The 24495-nt window shown below is 44.5% G+C and overlaps 1 protein-coding gene across 2 annotated transcripts in view; it reads left to right on the top strand.

Moving 5' to 3' along the window:
- arap2 (ArfGAP with RhoGAP domain, ankyrin repeat and PH domain 2) overlaps nt 1-24495 on the top strand; it is a 216974-nt gene that overhangs the window by 72190 nt on the left and 120289 nt on the right. For both annotated transcript variants that reach the window (XM_079491216.1, XM_079491217.1), the window contains exons 11-12: nt 7652-7758; nt 18030-18229. In XM_079491216.1, the coding sequence (XP_079347342.1) occupies nt 7652-7758; nt 18030-18229 (307 nt within the window). The remainder of the gene's footprint in view (nt 1-7651; nt 7759-18029; nt 18230-24495) is intronic.

Raw genomic sequence — 24495 nt, 5'->3', positions numbered from 1 at the left:
TCCTCACTGCGCCTGTTGGTTTCATGACTGGCACAATGGGTGCGCACCAGTCAGTAGGTTGCGTGACTTTCACTATCACGCCCTGCTCCTCCATTCTCTGTAGCTCCTTTTGGACTTTAGGTAGAAGTGGTAGAGGAATCCGCCTGGCAGTGTGTACAGCATACGGTTCGGCTCCGTCATTCAAGTGGATCCTAACAGGGTCGGTCTTCAGTGTCCCGTGAAGACTTTCTGTTGCTCTGACCTGCTGTACTCTCTTAACTAGGCCCATCTCTACAGCTGTCTCTCTGCCTAGTAGGTTACTAACTGTAGGCCCTCTTGCTACGTATATATTAAAAATATACTTCCTCTGCTTGTGAAGTGCACTGGCTGTAAACTGTCCCATTATATCCAGCGCCCCACCCGGGCTGTCCAGTGGCGCTCTTGACTCTACTAGCTGTCTCTCGGGTCTGAGTGCACTGAATGTTTCTAGGTTCATCACAGTAACGTCGGCACCTGTGTCAATCCTGAATTTAACTGGAGTGTGCCCTATTTTTATCTGTTCTGACCAGTTATCTGTGCTGCCCTGGTTCACTTTGCTCACTGCCCCCAGGTAAAAGCTTCCCTCATCCTCTGCATTATCCTGAGTGACTTCTCTCACTGACTTAGAAAAACATAACCTTTCCCAGTGGCCTTTCTTCCCACATTTCCTACATTCTGTGTCTGATGCTGGGCATTTGGCCTGGTCAGTATGTCTTTCTTTACCGCACCGACGACATCTGTTGTCTCCCGATTGGGCTTGCTCCCATCTGCCCCTGGTAGGCTGTCTCCCGCCTCTTCTCCACGACCGCCGCTGTGTCACCTCCTGTACGTTGAACGTCGCTTGTTGTTGTTGCTGGTTAATCTGCACCTCGACGTCCTCCGCTTGCCTCACCCGCTGTATTGCCTCTTCTAGAGTGAGTGTGGGCCTCAGCTGCAATCGTTTGGAAAGTTCTTTGTCCCGGATGCCGATGACCAGTTTGTCTCTGATGTTTTCATTTCTTGATTGTCCAAAATCACAGTTCTCGCTCAGCTCGTAGAGCGCTCTGATGAATGATTCTGCTGCCTCTCCTTGTCTCTGTGTTCGTTGGTGAAAGCACGCTCTTTCGTGTATCAAGTTCTTTTTCGGTATGAAATAGGCGTCGTATTTAGCTAGCACTGTGTCGTAGTTATCGTCTTTCTCACCCGCAGCAAAGGTGAATGATTTGAAGATATTCTCCGCCTCGTTGCCCATGGCGTAGATCAACGTGCTAACCTGGACTTCCCCGTCTTCAGCCCCCAACTTTGTAGCCGACCGGTACCTGGAGAATCTCGCTCGCCAGGCGGGCCATTCCGACGGTCGCTCAAAGTTGAAGCTTTCCGGTGGACCAGGTGGACCAAACTTCGCCATTGTTGTCTTCGGTTCTTTCACTTAGACTTCTGACACCATGTCAAGTATACGAACGCGTTGGCTTTGCTTCAGTAACCCCACAGGAGTCCCGGTTTATTATAAGAACAACAGACAGTAGATAGAACAGCTTAGGCTACAACATGTGTGTGTGTATCTGGCGTGACCTCTCAACCACCCTTGACTTCATACAACACTGGCTCTAGTCAATGACGTCAGAGCATTCCTATTGGTTGCAAGGTCTGTCCTTCAACATACCTTGACAGGGAGAAGCGTGCAAAGATACAATTAGAGTAGTCGAGTCTGTTGAAGAAAATGCATGGACACGTTTTAAAATCCTGCTTTTTTTCAGACATAATTCCTTTAATCCCTGATATATTCTTACAGTGATTTGTAGGCGTGACTTTGTAATCGCCTTAATGTCGCTGTTAAAATTCAGGTCTGATTCCATGACTATAGGCCAAGATTTATGGCTTCAGTTGTGTTTTTCAGCATTATGAATTGAAGCTGAGCACTGCTTTTTTTTGTATTGTTCTTTCATGGCTTAAACAGTTCAGTTTAGTCTTTGTTCAATTGAAGAAAATGTCTGGCACATACTGTACTGTACAATCTTCGATTGGTTCAAAGCACTTCTTACGCAGTGCTTGTATTGAACCATAGTCCCTTGTTCATATGGTTATACAAAGTTTTTTGTATAATTTTTATCACGTTTTGACCTGAGATCAGATTCTAAAAATGTCTTCTACATCCTGACAGTTTTCTGAAAAAGCTATGTTTCTATGTCAGTCGTTCTTCGATTTTTCAAAAATAGCAGACATACAAGCTCTTGTACGAGCTTGTAGATCTGCTATTTTTCGATAGCTAAAGCATAACATGATGCTAACACCAAAAGGGGTTCCCGCCCAAAATGCATTAACCCAGTGGGTATGAGACGATGAGTAAACTTGGAGGCTCATTGTGAAATGGAACTTGAATTTATTTAACTTGTGCTTGAAACCACGTACTGTAAGAAGGTTTTTGTAGGAGTAGAGAACACGCATGACAGTGGGGTTTTGTGTTCAAAGTTTGTTTTTTATTTCTGCTGCCTTAGAGAAACGCTGCCATGATTTGAAAAGTACAAAACTCAAAGCAAATATTGCAACACAGAATTTATGACTCAAGAAAAGTCCTGCGTGTTACACTCTTTCTTTCAGTCGAATGGCTCCAGTCTAGTCTGTCAATCACATGATATAAACCATTAGACGTGGGCTGGCTTTTAACACATTCAAATCTGGAAATCTGTGTCATTTTATATATTAGCTTTGGCTGTTCAAATATAGCAGATCTGCAAGCTCACAGCTCACTGTGTGCTGCGCTGCAAGCTTGTACATCTGCTATTTTTGAACATTTTTGAATGAATAGAGGCCATCTCGGATGTACTGTAGCTGAAGTAGCTAGATGTAGCCAAAACACCCCAGAGACGATCGACAATATGATTAATTCTAACGCGACTAGCGACGGGACCACGGTGGCCAGTCTAAAACATAGATCAAGAGTTATTCACGTTTTAAGATTTTCCATCTGATCCGCTAAATTATGCTGTTGGCATCATTAGTATTGGTTGGGATTGTGGCAATGGCGTCGCTTTGAAACGCCATTTGAACTAAAAGTGGTTTAATGAAGGACGTTTGTTTGATCTCCGTCTCATCTCCGTCTCACTCTCCACACATATATATATATATATATATATATATATATATACTGAACTTGAAATGCCTTAAGACCAAATGGCAGTTATAATTGATAGGATGGAAGGGCCAAGATTCCATGACTCCCCAGTCCTCACATCAAAACTTTTTAGCTCAATTAGTTCCCGGCTATTGCTGTGAAATATCTCTCGCTCTCATTCTCTCTCTCTCTCTCTCTCTTTATCTCGTCCTCTTGTCCTGCCTTGTAGCAGGGAGCGTCAAAGTCCCAACTTTGAACAAAATGCCTCAAATCATGAACGCCCTGGTGGAGACCTGCCCCGAGGGGCACAGGTTATACCTTTGCTACTAGAGACAGAACGATGCATTGTCCGCACTCCCCACCCGTCAGGAAAAACCCACAGTTGAAGGTGGGGATTCTGACCTCCGTCCTGCCTACGACAGGAGGTCAGCCCCCCTACACGTCTAGGGTGACTGGTCTGACCATGTCGGTGAGTTCTCTTGACATGTGGGCACATGCCAGCGAGGATGCATCACTGAGGCTATCGACCTCTCCCTTCTGCGGTCTGCAGGGAAGAGAGAGAGAGAGAGAGAGAGAGAGAGCTGGAGGTGAAAGACAGGCATGTTGCCAGTGTGACCCAGGGGTGTACAGTAACTACAAGTAGCCTACATTTACTCACTTCAACAGCAGATCTACAAGCTCGCAATGCATCACAGTGTGAGGCATTGTGAGCTTGTAGATCTGCTATTTTCAAATAATTTTGAAAACTATGAGAAATGGGCCATTATTTACTTTACTTTACTTTTAGTACTTTAACCCATTTAGACCTGACGTCGAAATAAAAAAAAAGTATTCTGAAAGAATATAATATTCAATTATATTAATATTATATTATATTATATTATATTCAATATGCCAAATTTTCACGATTTTTCAAAAATAGCAGACCTACAAGCTCGTAGCGCGCCACTCGGTGGCGCGCTATGAACTTGTAGATCTGCTATTTTTCAATAGCTAAAGTATAACATGACGCTTTACAACACCAAAAGGGGCTCCCGCCCAGAATGGGTTAAGTACATTTCCATGCCACTACTTGTACAGTACATTGCGGTGTTGATACTTTTACTTAAGTAAAAACAACGCAGTGCTTTTTCCACCACTGGAGGGCTGCGGCCTCTCCCCTCCGCAGTCCGCAGGGAAGCCGAGAGGATGGAGAAGGTGACGGGCTGCCATGATATGACCCACACCTAGCCTGCCCCTGCATTATCGGCCTCTGAGAATAGCTGTAGTCTATGACCCGACTGTGGTGGAGGCCAGGGCACCTGGCACGCCGTCTCACAAACTCATCAGGAGTATGGTGGTAAATGGACTGCATTTATAGTGTCTCACTCCAAAGCTTTACAATGCATTTCACACATTCACACAGACACACAGAGAGTCACACAGACAGACACACACACACACACACACACACACACACACACACACACACACACACACACACACACACACAATACGAGGTGTCCTTTTACAAGGGAACCTTGTAAAAGGCTAGGTTCACTATTCGCTGCAGCTTGCTTCTTCCTTTTACATTCAGATTGCCATACCACATTGCCATGTTAACACATTGAGAGCCCACGCAAAACTGCCCAAAATCACTTTCACCTAGAAAATCCATTCACATTTTTTATAATTCAGCTGACTGGAGACACATGCTGGAACTTTTTACTTTGAAATGTTTTATAGTTTCTGAGTTATTTAATTTAAACGCCAAATGCATTCTCAATGGCGAAAACACAAACTTTGGCACCACGTATAAAAAAAAAAAAAAAGTGTTTTGATTTTTTTTAATAAAAAAAGATAAAAAATAAAAAAATAAATACAAAAAAATATATATATATATATTTTTTCAAAGACGTCCACAGACGTCTTGGGCTATGCACGTGCGGTAATACCCAGGACGTCCACAGACGTTTTGGGCACAAAATGTGTTAAAAGTCAAGATTCCCTCAGGTTTTTATAGACTGTTTCCATGATATGCTTGCTCACTCTAAAGGAGTTGAGCTTGCGTAGTAGGTGGAGGCGTTGGTTACAAGTTTTAAAAATCTGGTCACTGAAATTGAGTTTGCTGTCAGTATAAGTGATTAGCGGTAAGTTGATCCCTTTCCGACATTACTTTTGAGTATGCAATATATTAATCTGGTTAGGGAAGAACAGCGAATATATACAACGTTCCCTCTCTGGAGAGGGACAGCCCGTCACAGCCTGTGGAGGACCACTAGTACTCCCTATACAGCAAGTGTGCGCGATCAAGGCTACAGGCTCTTGAGTAGGTTAAACAGTCTAGCTTCTGCTAACGCTACAGTATACCACATTAGTAGACGAGAAGATGAAAAGGAGCACATCCCTCTCTGATGACGCCGCGACTTCTAACTCAGTTTTCCGGGGGGGGGGGGGGTCACTGCAACAAGCGACTGTGTTGGCGTAAAGTGCGCGACCTGCACATGCGCAGAACGGAAGGTTCAGCGCTCAAAGTGCTATGCCTCTGGCATTCGGGACTCACGCAGGGATGAAATGGAAACGGGCTGTCATGGCATATCGGCCGATATGCTTTTATTTCTGCCCGTCACATGTCTTCCCCGTGCACAGCTCATCTCCGCCACTCTAAGGAAGGATTAATCAGCTCTGTCTGTCTGTCTCTCACTCTCTCTCTCGCTGCTGTGCAGTGTGCATTTTCATGAGCGTGCGTGTGTGCGTGCTCCTATGTCTGTCTCTCGCTCCGTTTGTGTCGTCAGCGCTTGAGGCTATAGAAAATGCTCTACTAAGCTGCTTTCAGTGAAGAGGGAGGGAGAGGTGGGGAGGAGGGACTGTAGCTGTGATGATGAGGCTGGTGATGATGAGGCTGAAGAGGGAGAGGTGGGGAGGAGGGACTGTAGCTGTGATGATGAGGCTGGTGATGATGAGGCTGAAGAGGGAGAGGTGGGGAGGAGGGACTGTAGCTGTGATGATGAGGGTGGTGATGATGCTGATGCTGCTCCTATCCCGTCGGTCTCTCTGGATCAGCCCTCCAGAACACCGTAACACACACTAAGACAGCTGAGCTCTGTTTAGTTTTGCAGCAAGATAGAAGTCACTATGCCCGCGCGACACACACACACACACACACACACACACACACACACACACACACACACACACACACACACACTACAATGTATGAGTGAATCTGTCTTGTACAGTGTGTCTACATTTGATTCTTCGCTGATCATGCAGAGGCCAAAAGGAAATGGGTCCAAGAGTGAATTGTCCCGTTGCCTCCACTGAGTGTGTTTCGTTAGTTTTCATGAATGAGGCCACATGTGGATGTCTCCTCATTAGGGAGGGTCCCTTCCCTGGCCTGGGTAAAGGTAGGCGAGAGAGACCGTTTGGATTTGAGCTCTATTTATAGGTTGCAAATATTACCCACCGAGGTGTCCTCATTTCACCACTTGAACTTGAACTGAAAAAGGTCTGTATGCACACCTAAGGAGGGACAGGTGCGTCGGAGCAATGAACTGCGAGAGTAGGAAAAGAGGGGAGTCGAGCACACTGTCTTCACTTGCGAAACTTTTATTGATGCAAAGTTTCGGTCCGCACAGAAGGCAAAAGCTTTCTGTCTACCAAGCAATCTTCGTTCCTACTCTCACCTCATGCAGTCTGGGTCTCGACCGAAACATTGCGTCAATAAAAGAGTCTCAACCCTAACCTCTAACCCTAACACTAGCAAAAAAAATGGTCTAACATTTTGGCCAAAAATAGCAGATCTGCAAGCTCACGAATGCATCCCGTTGCAACATGTTGCTTGCGAGCTTGTAGTCGTAGACCTGCTATTATTGGCAAAGATATTGAGGGTCAGTCAAAAACAGAAGGAGCCCTTCTTCGAAATGTGGTGAGGCATAGAGTTTAAGTGGTTGACGCGGTTACTTAGACTGCATTACCCATCAAGATATCCCCACTGTTTCTTTTCTTAACAATTACCAAATCTACCGTGAGGCAACGGTGGCAACGATCGAAGGTCGCCGCCGCTTCGCGATGACCTCATGGAAGATGAGGAATTGATCCCAGACCAGTATAGCATGACGGTGAATGCTGACCTGAACAAAACGGGCAAGACATTGCTTCTCCGGTCACAGTGCAGCTCTTTGTGATTCGTCAATGACCTTTTACTCTCTGCGCCATAACAGTGATGAGATTGTTGGTCGGAGAGAGAGAGCCACTGTAGAAAACAGATAATGGGCCTTATCCATAATGCCCTTTGATGGACCTGCCACTTTCTTCATGGCGTCGCATGAGGCTCCATCCCTGTCCATGTGTCATTCTGTCACTCTCCGTCGTCTCAAACCTCCTGTGTTCAATAATTACGAAGATAAATGCATGGGGTGTATGACAGATTAATGAATGAAGTCGATCAATCTGTCAAATAGCTAATCAAACAATCAATAAATAATTCACTCTCTCTTTCTCTCACTCACTCACTCTCTCTCCCAACCCCCCTCCCACCCCCCCCTCCCCCTTTCTCGATAGGATTTCAATGCAGGCCTGGCCATCACTGAGGTGGAACTGACTGCTGCCCATATCAAATGTGTTGATCGACGAGGCTTTGAAATCAGCACTCCGTTCAAGAACTTTTGGTGCGTGGATCTCCGTCTGTGTGTTTTCTGTCTGAAATGTTCTTCATGTGTGTGCGTGGCATTTTCCATGTGTACGAGTGGGGCTCTTCGACCCACATTTCCCCACAAGCAGTCATTAGAGCGACCAGAGAGGAACAATTGACCTATAGCAAAGCCCCTCCCCAAACTGCTATGGTCCAATCACAGCTAAGCATAACATTGGGTAGACGAACCTCTCCACCAATTGTTTTCCTATATGATAAAAAAAATGCACATATTTTTCCAATGCATATGGCAGGCCTTGTTGACGGATTTGGAAGAGATTTTGAAGTTCTGGTTCCAAAAATGAACCAGTATTTAATGTGTGAAATCCATGATATTTACATTGGAATGAATGAGCCCAGCTGGAAAGTGTCTAAGTGGGAGAGACCGGGGCTTAGCTATAGGTGAATTGGAGAGGAGACAATGGCCCGGTTTCCCAAACGCATATGGTGTAAGACTTGTAGTGCTGCACATGCTCAGATGCTCCTCTAGGCCGCACAGAAGCCTGTGAACATAGACAGCTGACAGTAGGCTCTCTTTACTCTTAAGGCCTGAGGCCTACCATTTGTGTGGCACATCCATGCACGGAATGTCTATGTTCACAGGCTTCTGTGTGCGGCCTAGAGGAGCATCTGAGCATGTGTAGCACTACAAGTCTTACACCATATGTGTTTGGGAAACCGGGCCATTGACAGCAGAGTCACAGCTCCAGCACTCAAAGGTGTGCACGATCATGTGCTGTAACCCATTTAGAGCTGGTGGAACCAATACTGTACGTAAGGGATAATGCATGGCAGGGTCATTGTTGATATATAAATCACCGACAGGGTGATTAACCACTGATGCGGAGCGGAGGTGGTTAACTACGCTGAAGGTGATTTATATATCAACAGTGACCACCTAGCCATGCATTATCCCGCCTATTACACAGTTACTTAATACATGAATTCATAAATTGAACCAAAACACAACAAAACGAGGTATTTCCTTGCTTACAGTGGAAAAGTATTCCATAAGTGTCGCGCTGGCCGTCTGCCCAGCGGAGTGCAGTTGATCCAATGGAATCAATTTTCCATTTTGCATCGTCTATTTCTCGCTTCAAATGTTTAAAAAACATTTTTGAGAGCTGTGTGTGTGTGTGTGTGTGTGTGTGTGTGTGTGTGTGTGTGTGTGTGTGTGTGTGTGTGTGTGTGTGTGTGTGTGTGTGTGTGTGTGTGTGTGTGTGTGTGTGTGTGTGTGTGTGTGTGTGTGTGTGTGTGTGTGTGTGTGTGTGTGTGTGTGTGTGTGTGTGTGTGTGTGACTCTATGTGGTCTGTTATCCAGAAATAACACACCGCTGAATATATATACATACATTCTTTTAACTCAAACGTTTTTAACTCATCATCATCATCACCTTTATTTATACTCGGAAATACAGTTGAGGGCAAGCCCTCATTTTCAATGTACAGTAGCTGAGGTTACAATTCACAAATACAGTCAAAACAATACATCAACACAACATTATAAATCAGGATAAATTACAAAGGAACTTAAATGCAGAACAACCAGTCAAATACATCAATTGAAGCAGGAGCAATCACGGTGATACATGTTCTGGAGCATTCCTTTGAACTGACAGGTGGCAGGGAGCTCAGTTTTAAGGAGTTTTGAAGTTCATTCCTTGGGCCATTGACAGAAAAAGCTGTCTTGCCCAACCCTGTCTGAGCCTGAGGAACCTTGAGCCTTAAAAAATCACTAGATGATACGTGCTATTGTTCAATTCCAACATGGAGCAGATATAGTCAGGGAGCATCCCAGCAATGGCTTTATATAAAAATAGTATGCCAATTAAAATCTTTGCTTCTGGGGTGTCCCTGGAACAACACATTTTCAGATGGGGGTCGGCGGGCCAAATTCAGATAATTCTGGGGGTCTTTGACATGAAAAAGGTTGAACCCCCACTAACATAGAAACATAGGTTTTTCAGAAAACTCTTAGGATTTAGAAGCTTTTTTGTCGTCCTTTTTTTTATCGGCCTCAGGTCTAAATGGGTTATTTATGTATTTATGCATTTTTTTAACGCTATGCAATCGGACTCATCAGACTCATCAGACACTAAGGGCTCCATTTTCGTCACCGCTAAACCCCTTATCCCTAAACTTCTTTGCCTTTTTTTTACTATTTTGAAAAACATTTTGTAATAGTTCAGCTAGCCTCTACATTGACATGTTGTGAGCTTGTAGACTGGCCATTTTAACTATTCAAAAATGTTTAGCAAAACAGTAAAAAAAAGGCAAAGAAGTTTAGGGATAAGGGGTTTAGCGGTGACGAAAATGGAGCCCTAAATACCTTGTCCGGAATTCTCCTTCAATGAACACGGAGTGGCGATTGGAGCCCGTATTTCTTCAGTCTGATTGAGCTTGCAGTCTCTTCCGTTTCCCGAGCTGGGAAACGTCACTCTGTGTTTGTTAACTAATACAGTGGTACAAAAGGAGCTATGTGTTCTGTGGCTGCTTTTATCTCTCTGATCTCACTTCATTTCGTGGCCAGCAGCTGCCCCTTCAAGAGCTATTTTGGATTATGTGCTGCAGACAGTGCCTGTCTTTGATCCCATAACCCATTTACGGTAGGCCTGACGTCGAAATAAAAAAAACGTTGGCTCTGAAAGAATATATATATATGTGCCGCATTTTTACGATTTTTCAAAAATAGCAGACCTACAAGCTCGTAGCGCGCCACTCGGTGGCGCGCTACGAGCTTGTAGATCTGCTATTTTTCAATAGCTAAATTATAACATAATGTTTAAAACACCAAAAGGGGTTCCCGCCCAAAATGGGATAAAAGGGACATGGACAGACCGACACCGAGACGGACAGATTATGGAGATTAGCAGTTTTATTGTAAGTTCTGGACCACCATTTATCCCAGTGGTTCCCAAACTTTTTCATGTCAAGGAGACCCCCAAATTCACACTAATTAGCCCCGCGGACCCCCATTTGAAAAGTAATGCCAGGGACCCCCATAAGAGAAGATTTTTACGGCTCTAGCAGTGATTCTCAACCCCTTTTTATTTCAAGGACCCCCAGTTTGACATGCATTAGGCTACGGACCCCCATTTAATGGCATTTCCATCTCTGGGACCCCAACGTATATTCAGTATTTTAGCTGTGACGTGAGCGTGAGCACGTGAGATACTTCCGGGTCCTACTTTTGTGACGCTTTTTGTGTCCCCATAGAGTTATACTGTGACGCTCCGTCGGACTAAATCTGAGACGAAAACAACCACGAAAGTCTAATTTTACCGCTTTCCTCGCAACAACAAAGCTGCGCTGCTCTCCCAAATCTGGCTGTGACAGGCCGTCTGCCCCACACAGAATACTATCGCAATTTTATTTAATTGTGTCAACTAAATCCTCATTAATGCAAACTAGATTCAACATACTCAAGCCTGCAAACATTCTAAATATGCCCCCGAAATATTTTACTGAGCAAATGGACTGTTACCACCTTCAATAATAATGATAATAATAGTCTTTATTGTCTTTGTCATGGAAACTTGTACAAAACATTAATAATTCTACTCGAGTTGGAAGCATTAAGACCCATTTTAACCCTCAATGGCTTCCTTTCTGAAAAATAACGTCATTGTAAAAAGATTCACGCGTTTAGATATTCTATTTACAATGAGATGCGGACGGGAGCTGGTGCCACTTGGACCCGGACGTAACGTAGCACTACAAAATGACGTCGGACTTAAATACTGAATTGTAAAATCAATGTTAATTTAACTCTGAGAGCGTATAAATGGAACCCTTCCATTTGTACACTCTCTGAGTTACAGACCCATAAGGGTCCATTCGGTTCCAAATTATCATTTAGCTGGGTCCCCCCTGGAACTCCCTCAAGTACCCCTGGGGGTCCCCGGACCGCACTTTGGGAACCACTGCTCTAGTGTGATCAACTCTTCCAATGTAAACATGGCCCTGTCATGGTCCGTTTTTCACACTGACTACAGCGTATGAGTAGGATGATTAGGATCTCATGATGTACTCTGTTTTTGATTCTTCTGAGATCCTTTTTGGATCCACACATAATATCATTCAGAAACACTCTTGGCTTCCTACCACAATGCTCGGTTTTAATCTCAATAATCATGTCTCGTGAAGCATCAATAAAAGTCTGTTTAATCTCTTGCTTGCAAGGAGCCTCGTGATGAGATAAAGCATCGTGGCACTGGTAGAGAATGAATTAATTTAAGTTGTATCATATTGTATAATATTGATTTTTCCGTCTTCTTGCCTGGATAATGCCTTGTTCTATAACCTTTTGAGATGAAGAAGGATTAAAAACTATAGCGTACGCACTCTGCAGGGCTCTCTGGAAGAACAGGTGGAAAGATCAAGGAGGCAGACGTAGATAACACGCTCGGTTCTTCTTTGTTATATTCAACTCTTTCTGATTTGACATTATTCTGTCTACTTTTTGGGAAAATAGAAGTAGTTCTTTCTTTGTTAGTTGTATCAAGTCCACAAGGGGAGCTGAACATGTTATGTTTTGGGGGGTTTTTTTAAGAAAAGAAGAATGGACATTCTTTCTATTTGTACTTTATGCACATCTCCTAGACTAGTGCACGCTGACATTTGACACCAACTTCCTTCAGGCAATGTCTTTGTATTTAGACATGGCAGTCTGCTCGCACGTATCCGCCTGGGAGACGGCAGACTGCTGGGCGAGCACTGGTGCCTTAGCATGGGGGGGTCAGATCAACACTGTCCATATATGGAGCGTGTCTTGAGTGTACAGGGTTTGATGAGGTCAGAACAACATTATGGAATGTCAGAACAGGAAGGACGGGTGGGAAAGGATCAACATATGGAAAGTCAGAACACGTCAGATCCATGTATGGAGATCTAAGTGTTTGAGGTTTGAGGTCAGATGTAGAGTTGCTGGCCAACTCCATTATATGCAGATCTAGGTGATGATGATCCAGTCTTCTCCATCCATGTATGCTTGTCCAGGATTAGATGAGGTCAGTGTCGTGATCTTCCCATATATGGAGGTGTGATGTCACGAGGCATGACCATTGGCCGCTTCACCTCCCAATGTATGAATGAATGAACCATTGTAAAGCGCGTTGAGCACTTGGAAAAGTGCTATAAAAATGCAATTCATTATTATTAGTAGTATTATTACGGTCACAACAAAGAGTAACTAAATTCTCAGCGCAGTACATGTAGTCATCCTGTGTGCCGTGCGTGAAGGGACGGCTGTAATAGAATTGCTAATTATTGATAAAGATTTTTCTTAACGATTCCCCTTGAGAGCATAGAACAAGCCTCTCAACCACAACCCCCCCCCCCCTCCCCCCCCTCCACCAACACCGCCCCCAACTCCCTCAAGGTCCCCAATCAATGAGCACTCTGCTTGTTTGTGCTTTAATAGCCCATTTTAAAAAACAAAAACAAGCGTTACAGATGCCTAGACAAACCCACGTCTTGTTTGTTACGTCCGGTCATTATTTTCTCTTTCTCCCTCTTCTATACCCCCCCCACCCCCCCTACTGTACTCCTTCCTTCTGCCTCGCATAAAGATTTTCTTTTGTTTATTTAAAAAAAAAAAACCTCTCCACCTGTGTATTGTGTTATCCGATCGATCTCTTTGTCTCGTCTCTTAATGGTCTCCACATTGACCCGTTTGTTAATACGCTGGATGTAATTGCAACTTGGAGGTAAAATTAGAAGGGGAATCAAAAATGAGCTCCCCCTTCCTCCACAAATAGTTCTTATGAGGTGGCTGCCCAAAGTTTTTTTTCTTCTTACTTTGCGTTGCTGCTCTCGCTCACCTTGGGTGAAATCGATCCATACGGCTTGCCCTGGGAACGGAGACTTACCGTGCCTTGCTCATGGCGGGGATTAGACAGAAGCTCACCTAATGACGTTAAGCTGGAGAGACTCACTTTGGCTATACTGATGCTAAATGGACAGACAGTCCGGTCCACTGTGTCACAACAACAGGAGAAGAATGTCATTAGTGGAATAAACAGGACTGAAACCGCGTGCGTGCGTGCGTGCGTGCGTGCGTGCGTGTGTGCGTGCGTGCGTGCGTGCGTGCGTGCGTGCGTGCGTGCGTGCGTGCGGCAGAATTGGTGCCACCGAGATTAAGTGTAGGAGGGAGCCATATTTAAAATGTCCACCTCGTTGTGAGAACGGTGATTGGTCAGAAATGCATGGCTAATTAGAAGCGCATATTCAATGAGCGGGGCTGACAGCTGATTACAGCTTGGCCTTGTTATGACCACTGCGTCCTACGCTAAAGTAACACGTTGATTCATTTTGGCGAGTGTCTCTGTCACTTTGGGATGCGGCGTAAATAGCCATAGTAAATACGCTATATATTCACTACAAGCCAATCAGCATCTGCCGCTTACCAGACATCAATTAGCGTGTGTGGAGTCTTCTGACAGGGAGCTGCAAGTTGTACTTATACACTACAGATTGGGAAGAGAACTTTTTGACAAATGACAAAATAAGCCTCTGCATGAAACTAGAAAAGAGAATGAAAGACCTCTGTCTCTCTCTCTCTCTCTCTCTCTCCATGTACGGTAAACAGGTTAACCCATTTTCGGCGGGAACCCCTTTTGGTGTTAGCATTATGTTATACTTTAGCTATTGAAAAATAGCAGATCTACAAGCTCATAGCGCGCCACCAAGTGGCGCGCTACGAGCTTGTAGGTCTGCTGTTTTTGTCAGGATGGTAGAAGACCTTTTTAGAATCTGATCTCAGGTCAAAACGGGTTAAGCGTTAAGCGAACACAACGCTGGTAATGAGAGTGACGTCTCTGTAATCAGGTTGTTGTGTGCGAGGGCACACTCTGGCATAGCGGACAGAGAACATCCAGCCCCATCCCGCCTCGCCCTGCCTCGCCGCCCCAGAAATAAGTGCCTCTGTTCTTCCGTTCGCCCTGCTCGTCATACGTCACGTCAAGATGTATCTATATATCAGTGGTCTTCAACCAGCTGGTCCTTGAAGGGAGTTCCAGGTGGTCCCCAGCTATAAATGAGGGAGAGTTGGTAACCAAATGGACCCTTATGGATCTTTAACTCTCGAGAGCGTCAAATGAAACCAAATGGACCCATACGGGTCCATTTGGTTTCATTTTACGCTCCCAAGAGTTCAATTATTGTTAAACTAATAAATCTGAATTACTTAATTTTCAAGAATCTACACAATTAGAACATGTAGAAGAATTGGTGTTTTGATCAACGTTTGCCTGTTATCTCCTAAATGCAGCATGGAATTGTGGAGAAAAACAAACAAATCTTTAGAGACTAAACCTCATCAAATGGTGGTCCGTGGCTAACATGCAGAATAAATAGTGGGCCCTGGTATCAACATGGTTGAAACTTGACCCACATGACGCCACTGTACGCCTGCTGCTGTAGCCAGACATTAAGGGCTCTATTTTCGTCACCACTAAACCCCTTATCCCTAAACTTCTTTGCCTTTTTTTTACTATTTTGTTAAACATTTTTACATAGTTAAAATGGCCAGTCTACAAACTCACAACGTGTCAATGTAGATTGGCTAGTTGAACTATTCAAAAATGTTTTTCAAAATAGTAAAAAAAAAGGCAAAGAAGTTTAGGGATAAGGGGTTTAGTGGTGACGAAAATGGAGCCCTATGTGTCCTATCTCGCGCGGCACCGTACCCTTTATCCCTAAACTTTTTTCCAATTTTTTTTACTATTTTGAAAATCTTTTTTTTTTCAATATTTCAAATAGCCAATCTTCAAGCTGTCGAAATAGATCAGCTACAGTAGAACGATTTCAAAATGTTTTTCAAAAGAGTAAAATATGCATGGCAAAAAGTAGGAATAAGGGGTAAGATAGGCAAGATAGGTCCTCGGCTTCCATCCATAATTATGACGTAATTTCAAAAGCCAGGCATTGGAGTGGCTAGGGACCTCTCAATGATGATGATGATGTTGATGATGATGATAAATAAAAAACGAGCAGTTTTGGACACCCGACAGCAACAACATCGGATTCCAATCTGGATTTGCCAAAAATGTGATTGGGGCCTAGCTGTCGGTGTCAGCAGATGATGCGAGAAGACAGACAGACAGACAGACAGACGGACGGGCAGACGGACGGACGAGCGGGCGGGCGGGCGGGCAGACAGACAGACAGACAGACAGACGCTGGCACGGAACGATTGGCACGGCATGTCTGAACCCAATCAACCTATTGATCTGGATTCAGGGTTGGCCAGTTGGGTGTGTGTGTCCCCATCTGTTTGACACTTCACTGTCCGCACAGACACCGGGTAGAGCCAGACCTGTGGGGTTGCCATGGAGACCGCTGGTCCCACTTCTCCTTTAGGTGTCTTTAATCTCTCTCTCTCTCTCAAACCCCAGCACATCATTGTACAGTATACACACAGCGTACGCATGCACACTCAAACATTTCATCATGCATGCACACACGTGCAGTCGTGCACTCACACACACACACACACACACACACACACACACACACACACACGCACACAACCTCCCTTCCAATCAGATCTCTGCAGTCCGTCTGTGAGGTGCATCTTCATGTGTGCTCTGGTTAGATAGTAATAGACATCTTGTGTGCGTGTGCACGCGCATGCGTGCGTGCGCGTGCGTGCGTGCGTGTCTTCTCTCCAGGAGACTAATGAGTGAGAGATATGGTTGGATTAAGAGACGGCAGATTGACTGTCTATCTGGGGTACTACTACACGCACACACACACACACACACACACACACACACACACACGCACACACACACCACGCGTGCACTCACTCAACGTCCCTGATAGACACGCAATTTGGGAGAGCTATCACAGTCCAAGGAGAGAAGAATGTGATGGGAATGTATCAGAGTGTGTGCGTTCAGGTGCAGTGCATGTGTATCTTGGAGTCTTTTCAATTTAAAACAAAGTGCCTGATAGTAACTGTTCTGTGTGTACCTGTACGTGCATGGGCCTATGCGATGTGATGTGCGCACGCTCACACACGTACGCGCACACACACACACGTACGCACACACACACACACACACACACACACACACACACACACACACACACACACTGTTCACCACCTCGTTAGAAGAGCCGTGGCCTTCACAGGGGTCTGGGGGTCGTGACCTTCACAGGGTCGGGGGGGGATCAGAGGACCTCGGACCGACACAGAGGCCAATTTGTGTGTGGACGAGAGAAGCATCGTTCTTGTTAGCGCCACTAGTTACTGTAAAGCAAAGGGGGGGGGGGGCTGCCAAGTCACACACAAAGGTGTGATAGTGGAGTTATTTATTTTCACATTAACCACTTGAACCCTAGCATCCTCAGTCTCGGGGGGGAACATTAGCTGTAGATTCGGCTATTTTTGGCAAAGAGATTTGGTGTGCAGGGTTAAAAAAAAAGAGCAGACCAAGTACTGAGCCAAAGGTGATTTTACGAAGTAGCTGAAATAAATACTACATCAATATTCTGATATTAACCTGCCACATGCGGCCCCCCGGGCCGTGCAGTGGCCCATGTATGCCCCAGGGAACTATCCACTCCTTTTTATCCCCCTCTTTACCCCAAATATCTTCTCTGAAATAAGCCGATCTACAGTATACTCTCACAACGCATCATCGTCCAATGTTCTGTGTTCTAAAGTGAATGTGCAGTAACAAATCATTTACCACAAACGCACACAGACACGCTGCCGTTAGTGTCAAGACTACACCAGATCCCGCAAGAACACGCACGCATCCCTGCCAGGCGATGCTATACCGTTTGATTGCTCTCTCACTTCAAATCAATAATGGCGGGGGGTTGTGTGTGTGTGCGTGCGTCTGGATGTATATAAGAAATATATATATATATATATATATATATTCGTTGCTGTCGGGATGAAACCTCATAACTCCATTTTTGTGTGTTGTTTCGAAAATATTGAACCAATGGAAAGTAGTAAAAAGTGCTTTGGACAAAACCTCTTAACTCCATTGGACCCTCAAAATGTCTGCTAAAGCAACTAACTCCACCACCTCTCCCCTCTCATGGAAGTAATTGACAATATATAAAGTTACAGCACCAACTTTGATGAGGCTGTATTGCATCGTTTAAAAAATATAAGGTTTTATTCATTTCCTTAAAAACGTATATTTTTCATTTCCTGAAAAATGAACATTTTGGAGAACATTTTTCTCGACAGCAGAGATATATCTATAAAAATAATCAATGGTTGCAGCTTCACGGCCGAGTCGGAGCGGGAGAGGGAGGAGTGGATCGAAGCGGTCCAGGAATCGATCGCAGAGACGCTCTCCGACTACGAAGTGGCCGAGAAGATCTGGTTCAACGAGGCCAACCGGATCTGCGCCGACTGCCGCGCCCCGCGTCCGGAGTGGGCGTCGGTCAACCTGGTGGTGGTTGTCTGTAAGAGATGTGCAGGTGAGCAGAACCATTATTTGGTCGGCGTCGTTTCTCGTCTGGTTGTTTGGCTCGCTGCATATGGCTCTGGCGAGCGCAAAACGCTTTGGAGCGCAAGCTATAGCACACCTGCTGCGCCCATTCCCAAGTGCATGCAGTTTACATACAGTTTATGTATGTTTTTAAAATCTGTGGGTTTTTTTTATCAAAGTTTCTTTATACATTTTTCAAGTCACATGAGTCAAAAATAGCATACAAATTTTTTGAACTTTTTTACCCCTCCCTCCCCCAGAGTTCCCGCCCTGAAAGAGCCACAACCCCGGTATCTTGTACCATTAACAATGAAATAAAAGGCACATACAAATATACATATATTCAAAAATAGAAGAAGTTAATCAAATATTAGACACAATATGCAAACAAATAACAATAACAAAATAAAAAAAAAATAAAAAAAAATCTGTGTTTTGAGTGGCTAAATCCGCCCGCCCCCAAAATGCAACAAAACACATTGTGTGATGTCAGGAGTGGAACAAGTCCACCGTGGTAAACTCACACAAGCTCCACATAAACAAATACAGGGATAATTATATCATCAATATATATAATATATTTAATTTCACAAGTTACCAGCACAAAGGCTTCCAGGGCATTGCAAATATAGCTGCTTTGAATGCTAGACATTTACAATGTACATTTATAGGCCAATATTATACCGTATAAGTACAGCCAGCCCAGCAACTCCACACTCATAATGTCATGATTGATGATGAGACAGCTGCATTTTCAGCATTTATGGGGAACCTTTCTCATATTAACCCATTTAGACCTGAGGACGATTTTCTTTTAAGGCTTCTAAATCCTAGAAGTTTTCTGAAAAACCTATGTTTCTGTGTCAGTGGTGCTCAACCTTTTTCATGTCAAGGACCCCCAAAAATATATGTAATTGGCCGCCGACCCCCATCTGAAAATATGTTGTTCCATGGAGGGACCCCCCAGAAGATTTGAGTTAAAAACATTTGCTCGGAAATAATCTACAAGCTCGTAGCGCGGCACTCGGTGCCACGCTATGAGCTTGTAGATTTGCTATTTTGCAATAGCTTAAGTATAACATAACTTAAAACGCCCAAAGGGGTTCCCGTCTAGAATGGGTTAAGTTATTTCCGTATATGGTAATTCCCCCACTTTCTTTTTTACAAGTGATATTGTTGTCTAGATATGGACTGGCATGTAATTATCTGAAGTTGTCCTACCTATCAGTCATTTAATTTATGGGACTAGTGCTGCACAATCAATCGAAAAAAGATGGAGATCTAGACACCTAAAGAATGGTGCAGCACTAGCTGTCCAATTCATTTCAGTTACTCTTATGTTTTTGTTTGTGTTTTTTTTTTTTATAAATATTTTCACAGAAAAAATGAGAATCGTGTGAGAATCCTTGTGGAGGAAATCGAGATTCACATTTGAGCAAGAATCGTGCAGCACTACGTTGTGGGGCTATATTTAGATTATATATATATATATATATATATATTTTTTTAATGTTTTTTTTTGTGGCTTTCGCCTTTATTTGTAATTTGTTTATGGAGGGACAGACAGTAGGCTGAGGGAGATAGATGGGGGGAAGACATGCAGTAAAGGCCGTCGGGATCGGGAGTCGAACCCACAGCACACTGCCGGACTGGATTACCAGCCAAGGTGCCTGGAACACTGAGCCATGGCCCAGGTTATTTAGATTATATTAAAAGCTTGAAGATAAGTGGTGGTGCAGTGGTAACGTCCCTGCCCACCACCACAGAGGTTGCGGGTTCGAATCCACCGTGGTTGCATCCGGCTTTGTCGAGCGTCTATCTACACACGAACACAATTGGCCCGTATAGGAGGGAAGACCATTCCATGGGCAGGGGGCGGCGGCACCTCAGCAGGGAGTGTTGTGCGGAAGGAGTATTAGGACGAAGATCCTACATCCTCCCGGTGGGGGCTCCTCACTGGTAGGTGAGTCAGTATAGGATGCAACAGCTGTGACAACACTGACATGTGTGTGGGGAGGAATCTAATGGCATAACGACTAAATCGGGAAGAAACCAAGCTGAGTGTGTGCATAGGAGAGAGAGGGAGAAAGAGAGAGAGAGAGAGGGGGAGAGGGAGGGGGGGAGAGAGAGAGAGAGAGAGAGGGATGCCGCCCATCACAGCGGCACCGATGTGCCTTTCACAGGGAACGTGTGTGTGTGTGTGTGTTGGGGGGGTGGAGGGGGTGACATGTTTGCCACTGGGTTCCATGAAGTGGACAACAACATGGCCCTGGAGAGGTCCGACTGGCACGCTGTGGTAGTCTTCCGTGCTTGTCAGTCACCGGCGGAAGAACAGAGCATGCTGGTCAATCAATGATTAATTTGGGGTCTTTATCCACTTAGAGCTAAGTACAGTGCCCTATAGTTAAGCCCTATATGTAGTTTGTCGTACGACGAATAGCAAAAAATACCCGAACTACAAGCTTCTAATGGCATGCCGAAAGTAGAGATGCCAGGTTGACAGTGTTACGTACGGAGAGTTTCTAGACGTCATGGTCTGAAGTTGAAATAATCTTAGTGCTCGAGTCTGTGTGTGTGTGTGTGACAGTGTGCATGAGGCCAGTTGCTTGAGTGTGTGTGTGTGTGTGTGTGTGTGTGTGTGTGTGTGTGTGTGTGTGTGTGTGTGTGTGTGTGTGTGTGTATGTGTGTGCATGCGTGTGTGTGTGTGTGTGAGAGAGCGAGAGCGAGAGTATGTGTTCTCTGACCTGGAGGCTCAATTGGGGATAAGATCTCAGGTGATAAGCCACTTATGGGGGCTTGGCGTCTGGCCTGTGGGTCTCATTCTAATCTCTTTGGCCATGCCGGATGACTGAGATGAATTGACAACAAAGATTAGGCCGCCGGGGCCCCGGAGCCGCTCCTTGATACGCTAAACACGATTAGAGCGGGACAAACATATTGATGGATGGATGGGGGGGGGGGGGGGGTCGATGGGGGGCTGGGTGGGGAGGGGGGGGGGGTGTCCACTGTCCTCTGGTCACGGTGGATATCGCTTTACTGTACCGTGTGATTTTCAATGTGTTTGAGATGCTCTCACCCATTTTCACATTAACACATTAACATGCCACGTATTCCAGTGTGACATATATCTATATCTGCTATTTTGGAATAGACAATTCTAAAATATAAAATGATAAAAAAAATAAAAAAAACACATTGGTTTTAATAGGCTAACTTAGTGGGAATTAAGGTAAAAAACAAATTTTTTTATACTCTGTGTACGCAGTGTACACATGTTACACATTCATCAAAGTACGTCATGCAAAACACATGTTGACATACAGTATCCTTGCTAACTGGCTCACACCCCCCCCCCCCCCTCCTGTGAACCCATTGAGCGGCCTGAGATAGCGTCTCGGAGAGCCGCTCATTTTCATTTGCTCCTTCACCTCGCCTCCGACATGCACCGCGTAATTGGCACGCTCCAGATTTACCCAACGCCCGTTTCAAAAGCCCTTAAATTATTTCATTTGCAGGGATGTTTAATATTACATTTTGTCGACACACTCTGGGAAAGAGAGAGAGAGGGAGTGAGATTGAGTGACCCTAGCCGCTGTTGGTCTGCGCGCGCGCTCTTTAAATTAGACAGCGGTCCGTTCGGAATATCAATGACGGCGCGGACGTTTAATTAGCGCTCCTGGTGTCATGGACAATAAAGAGAAATGGTGAATGAGAGGAAGAGGAAAGGCTGTAATGAGAGGCCTAATGGTAAAAAATTATCCCAGATTGCCTTTCTTCTGTCCGTGCCAGGGCAGGATGAAAAGGGGTTTGTTTGAGTGGGGAGCTCCGGGAGAATTTTAATAGTCTGTGTGTGCTTACTGTTCGCCGTGTGATGGTGTGCAATGCGTCGCCACTCTTCTTCTGCTCCCACAGTTTTGCCTTTATTTACTTCCACATAAGGGGATTCTGTTCCCCCGATCAGGCTACACACGCACACGAGATGTTGCCACACACACACACATTGATACACGCACACGACATGTTGCCACACACACACATTGATCATCCAGCTTTCACTGATCATGCTTAACCCATTTTGGGCGGGAACCCCTTTTGGTGTTTTAAACATTATGTTATAATTTAGCTATTGAAAAATAGCAGATCTACAAGCTCGTAGCGCGCCACCGAGTGGCGCGCTACGAGCTTGTAGATTTGCTATTTTTGAAAAATCGTGAAAATGTACCTCAAATTTGGAATATATTTTTATAATGTTTTTAACTCAAATCTTTGCTTCTGGAGGGTCCCTGGAACAACATATTTTCAGATGGGGGGTCTCGGAGGCCAATTACAGATCATTTTTGGGGTCCTTGACATTAAATATTGAGTGATATAGGCCTAGAAACGGGTATTTCAGAAAACTGTCAGGATTTAGAAGACACTTTTTTTCAGACCTAAATGGGTTAATGTCCCCCTTCCTAATTACCCCGTGCTTCCCTCGCTCGCTCTACCCTTTCGTCCCCCCACAATAAGCAAAGATGTTCTGTGGAGAACATCTTTGCCAGTGTAGATTTCTGGACACTAGTGTGTCAGTAAAGTCTTAACAAAGTAGTGATTAGAAAAAGCACAGGTGAGGCGGTGTCTGGCGTTGAAGCTGGTTAGTACAAATTGGTTTTATCATGCCTTCTGACTTCATTACATCTGGGCTCTCCTCTGGCCCTAGCTTTTATTTTATTATGATACTGTTGTAATACCTGTGGAACAAAGACGAAAGGGGTTTGCACGGCGTATAGCTCCGGGAGAACATTGTAATAGTCCAGCGTGATGGTGTGCAATGCGTCGCCACTTTTCTGCTCCCACAGTTTGCCTTTATTTATACTTCCACATATAAGGGATGAGGTCAATTTACAATTTACAATTTAGGCATTTAGCAGACGCTCTTACTCCAGAGTGACTTACATTAAGCAAGAACAAAAAAGCATGGGAATACATCACATAAAAAAGCATTTATCATGAAACATGCGTAAGCTAAGAACGTAACAGTGGAATATCTATATAATGAAACTATACATATAAACTATACATACTATACTATACATATGTACTATGAAGTGCTATGACTACATACAATGCAATTATAGTGCTGTCTACATAACATGCTATAAGTCTGTATCAAATGCTATCTAAGTATACAGAAATGCTATCTAAGGGGGTAGGGTAAGGGAGGTCCAGATCAGGCATCCTTTGACACAGAGGCCCCTTTCCTCCCTGCATGCGTTGTTGCCACAAGTCACATTGATCATCCAACTTATCACTGATCATGTTTAATGTCCCACTTCCTAATCTCCCGTGGTCCCCCTCGCTCGCTTATACTCTACCCTTTCGCCCCCACAATGAGCAAAAAGATGTTCTGTGCAGAGAACATATTTCTCCACAGAACATCACCCCCTCCCCCGCCCCGTGGTGGAAAGTAACTAAGTACATTTACTTAAGCACTGTACTTAAGTACAGTTTTGAGGAATTTGCACTTTACTTGAATATTTCCAATTTCTATTTCTGTTGCTTCTAATCCAAGACATTTCAGGTCAAAATGGTGTACTTTTACTCCACTACATTATTTATTTTTAACTTTAGTTACTATAAAAACACTAAAAAAACATACAGTAACCACTCCAGCCTTATCAAAATTTCAACCATTTGAAAATAGCCGATCTACAAGCTCACAATGTGTCGCGATGCGACAGCTTGGAGATCTGATGTTTTCAAAAGATTTTTATACATTTCGAAACTGGAAATGCATGGGACACAAATGCACAACGAGTATACTTTTGCTTTTTGCATTTTGAAACCAAATACTTTTGTACTTTTTTACTCGAGTTGATTTTGAACGGCAGACTTTTACTTGTAACGAAGTATACTTCTACATGACAGTATTGATACTTATATGGCTCCTCGTATAACTGCAGTAAACTCCTTCATCTCCGACAGCAGCTCACGGAGGCAGCTGCCATCCAGCAACAGTTGCCACGGTAACGGCTAAATGCAGGGCTCTTTGTTTATCTACTTTCGGTTCCCTCCCAACTCGTTCTCATCCGGCGAGGGGGAGGGGGGGGGGGGGGGAGAGAGACAGAGACAGAGAGAGAGAGAGAGAGAGACCGAAAAAGCCATGGAAGCAAGCAGTCTCTGAAAGGTATGGAGCAGCGCCAGGTGTGTGCGACTCCAAATCAGCATTGCGCCCACAGTTTTTCCCAAACTTTTGATCTATACAAGTTCACAAAG

This window comes from Electrona antarctica, assembly GCF_951216825.1.
Source record: "Electrona antarctica genome assembly, chromosome: 21".
Classification (NCBI taxonomy): domain Eukaryota; kingdom Metazoa; phylum Chordata; class Actinopteri; order Myctophiformes; family Myctophidae; genus Electrona; species Electrona antarctica.
The sequence above is the reverse complement of the archived record's forward strand: the minus strand, read 5'-3'. Positions and strand labels throughout refer to the sequence as shown.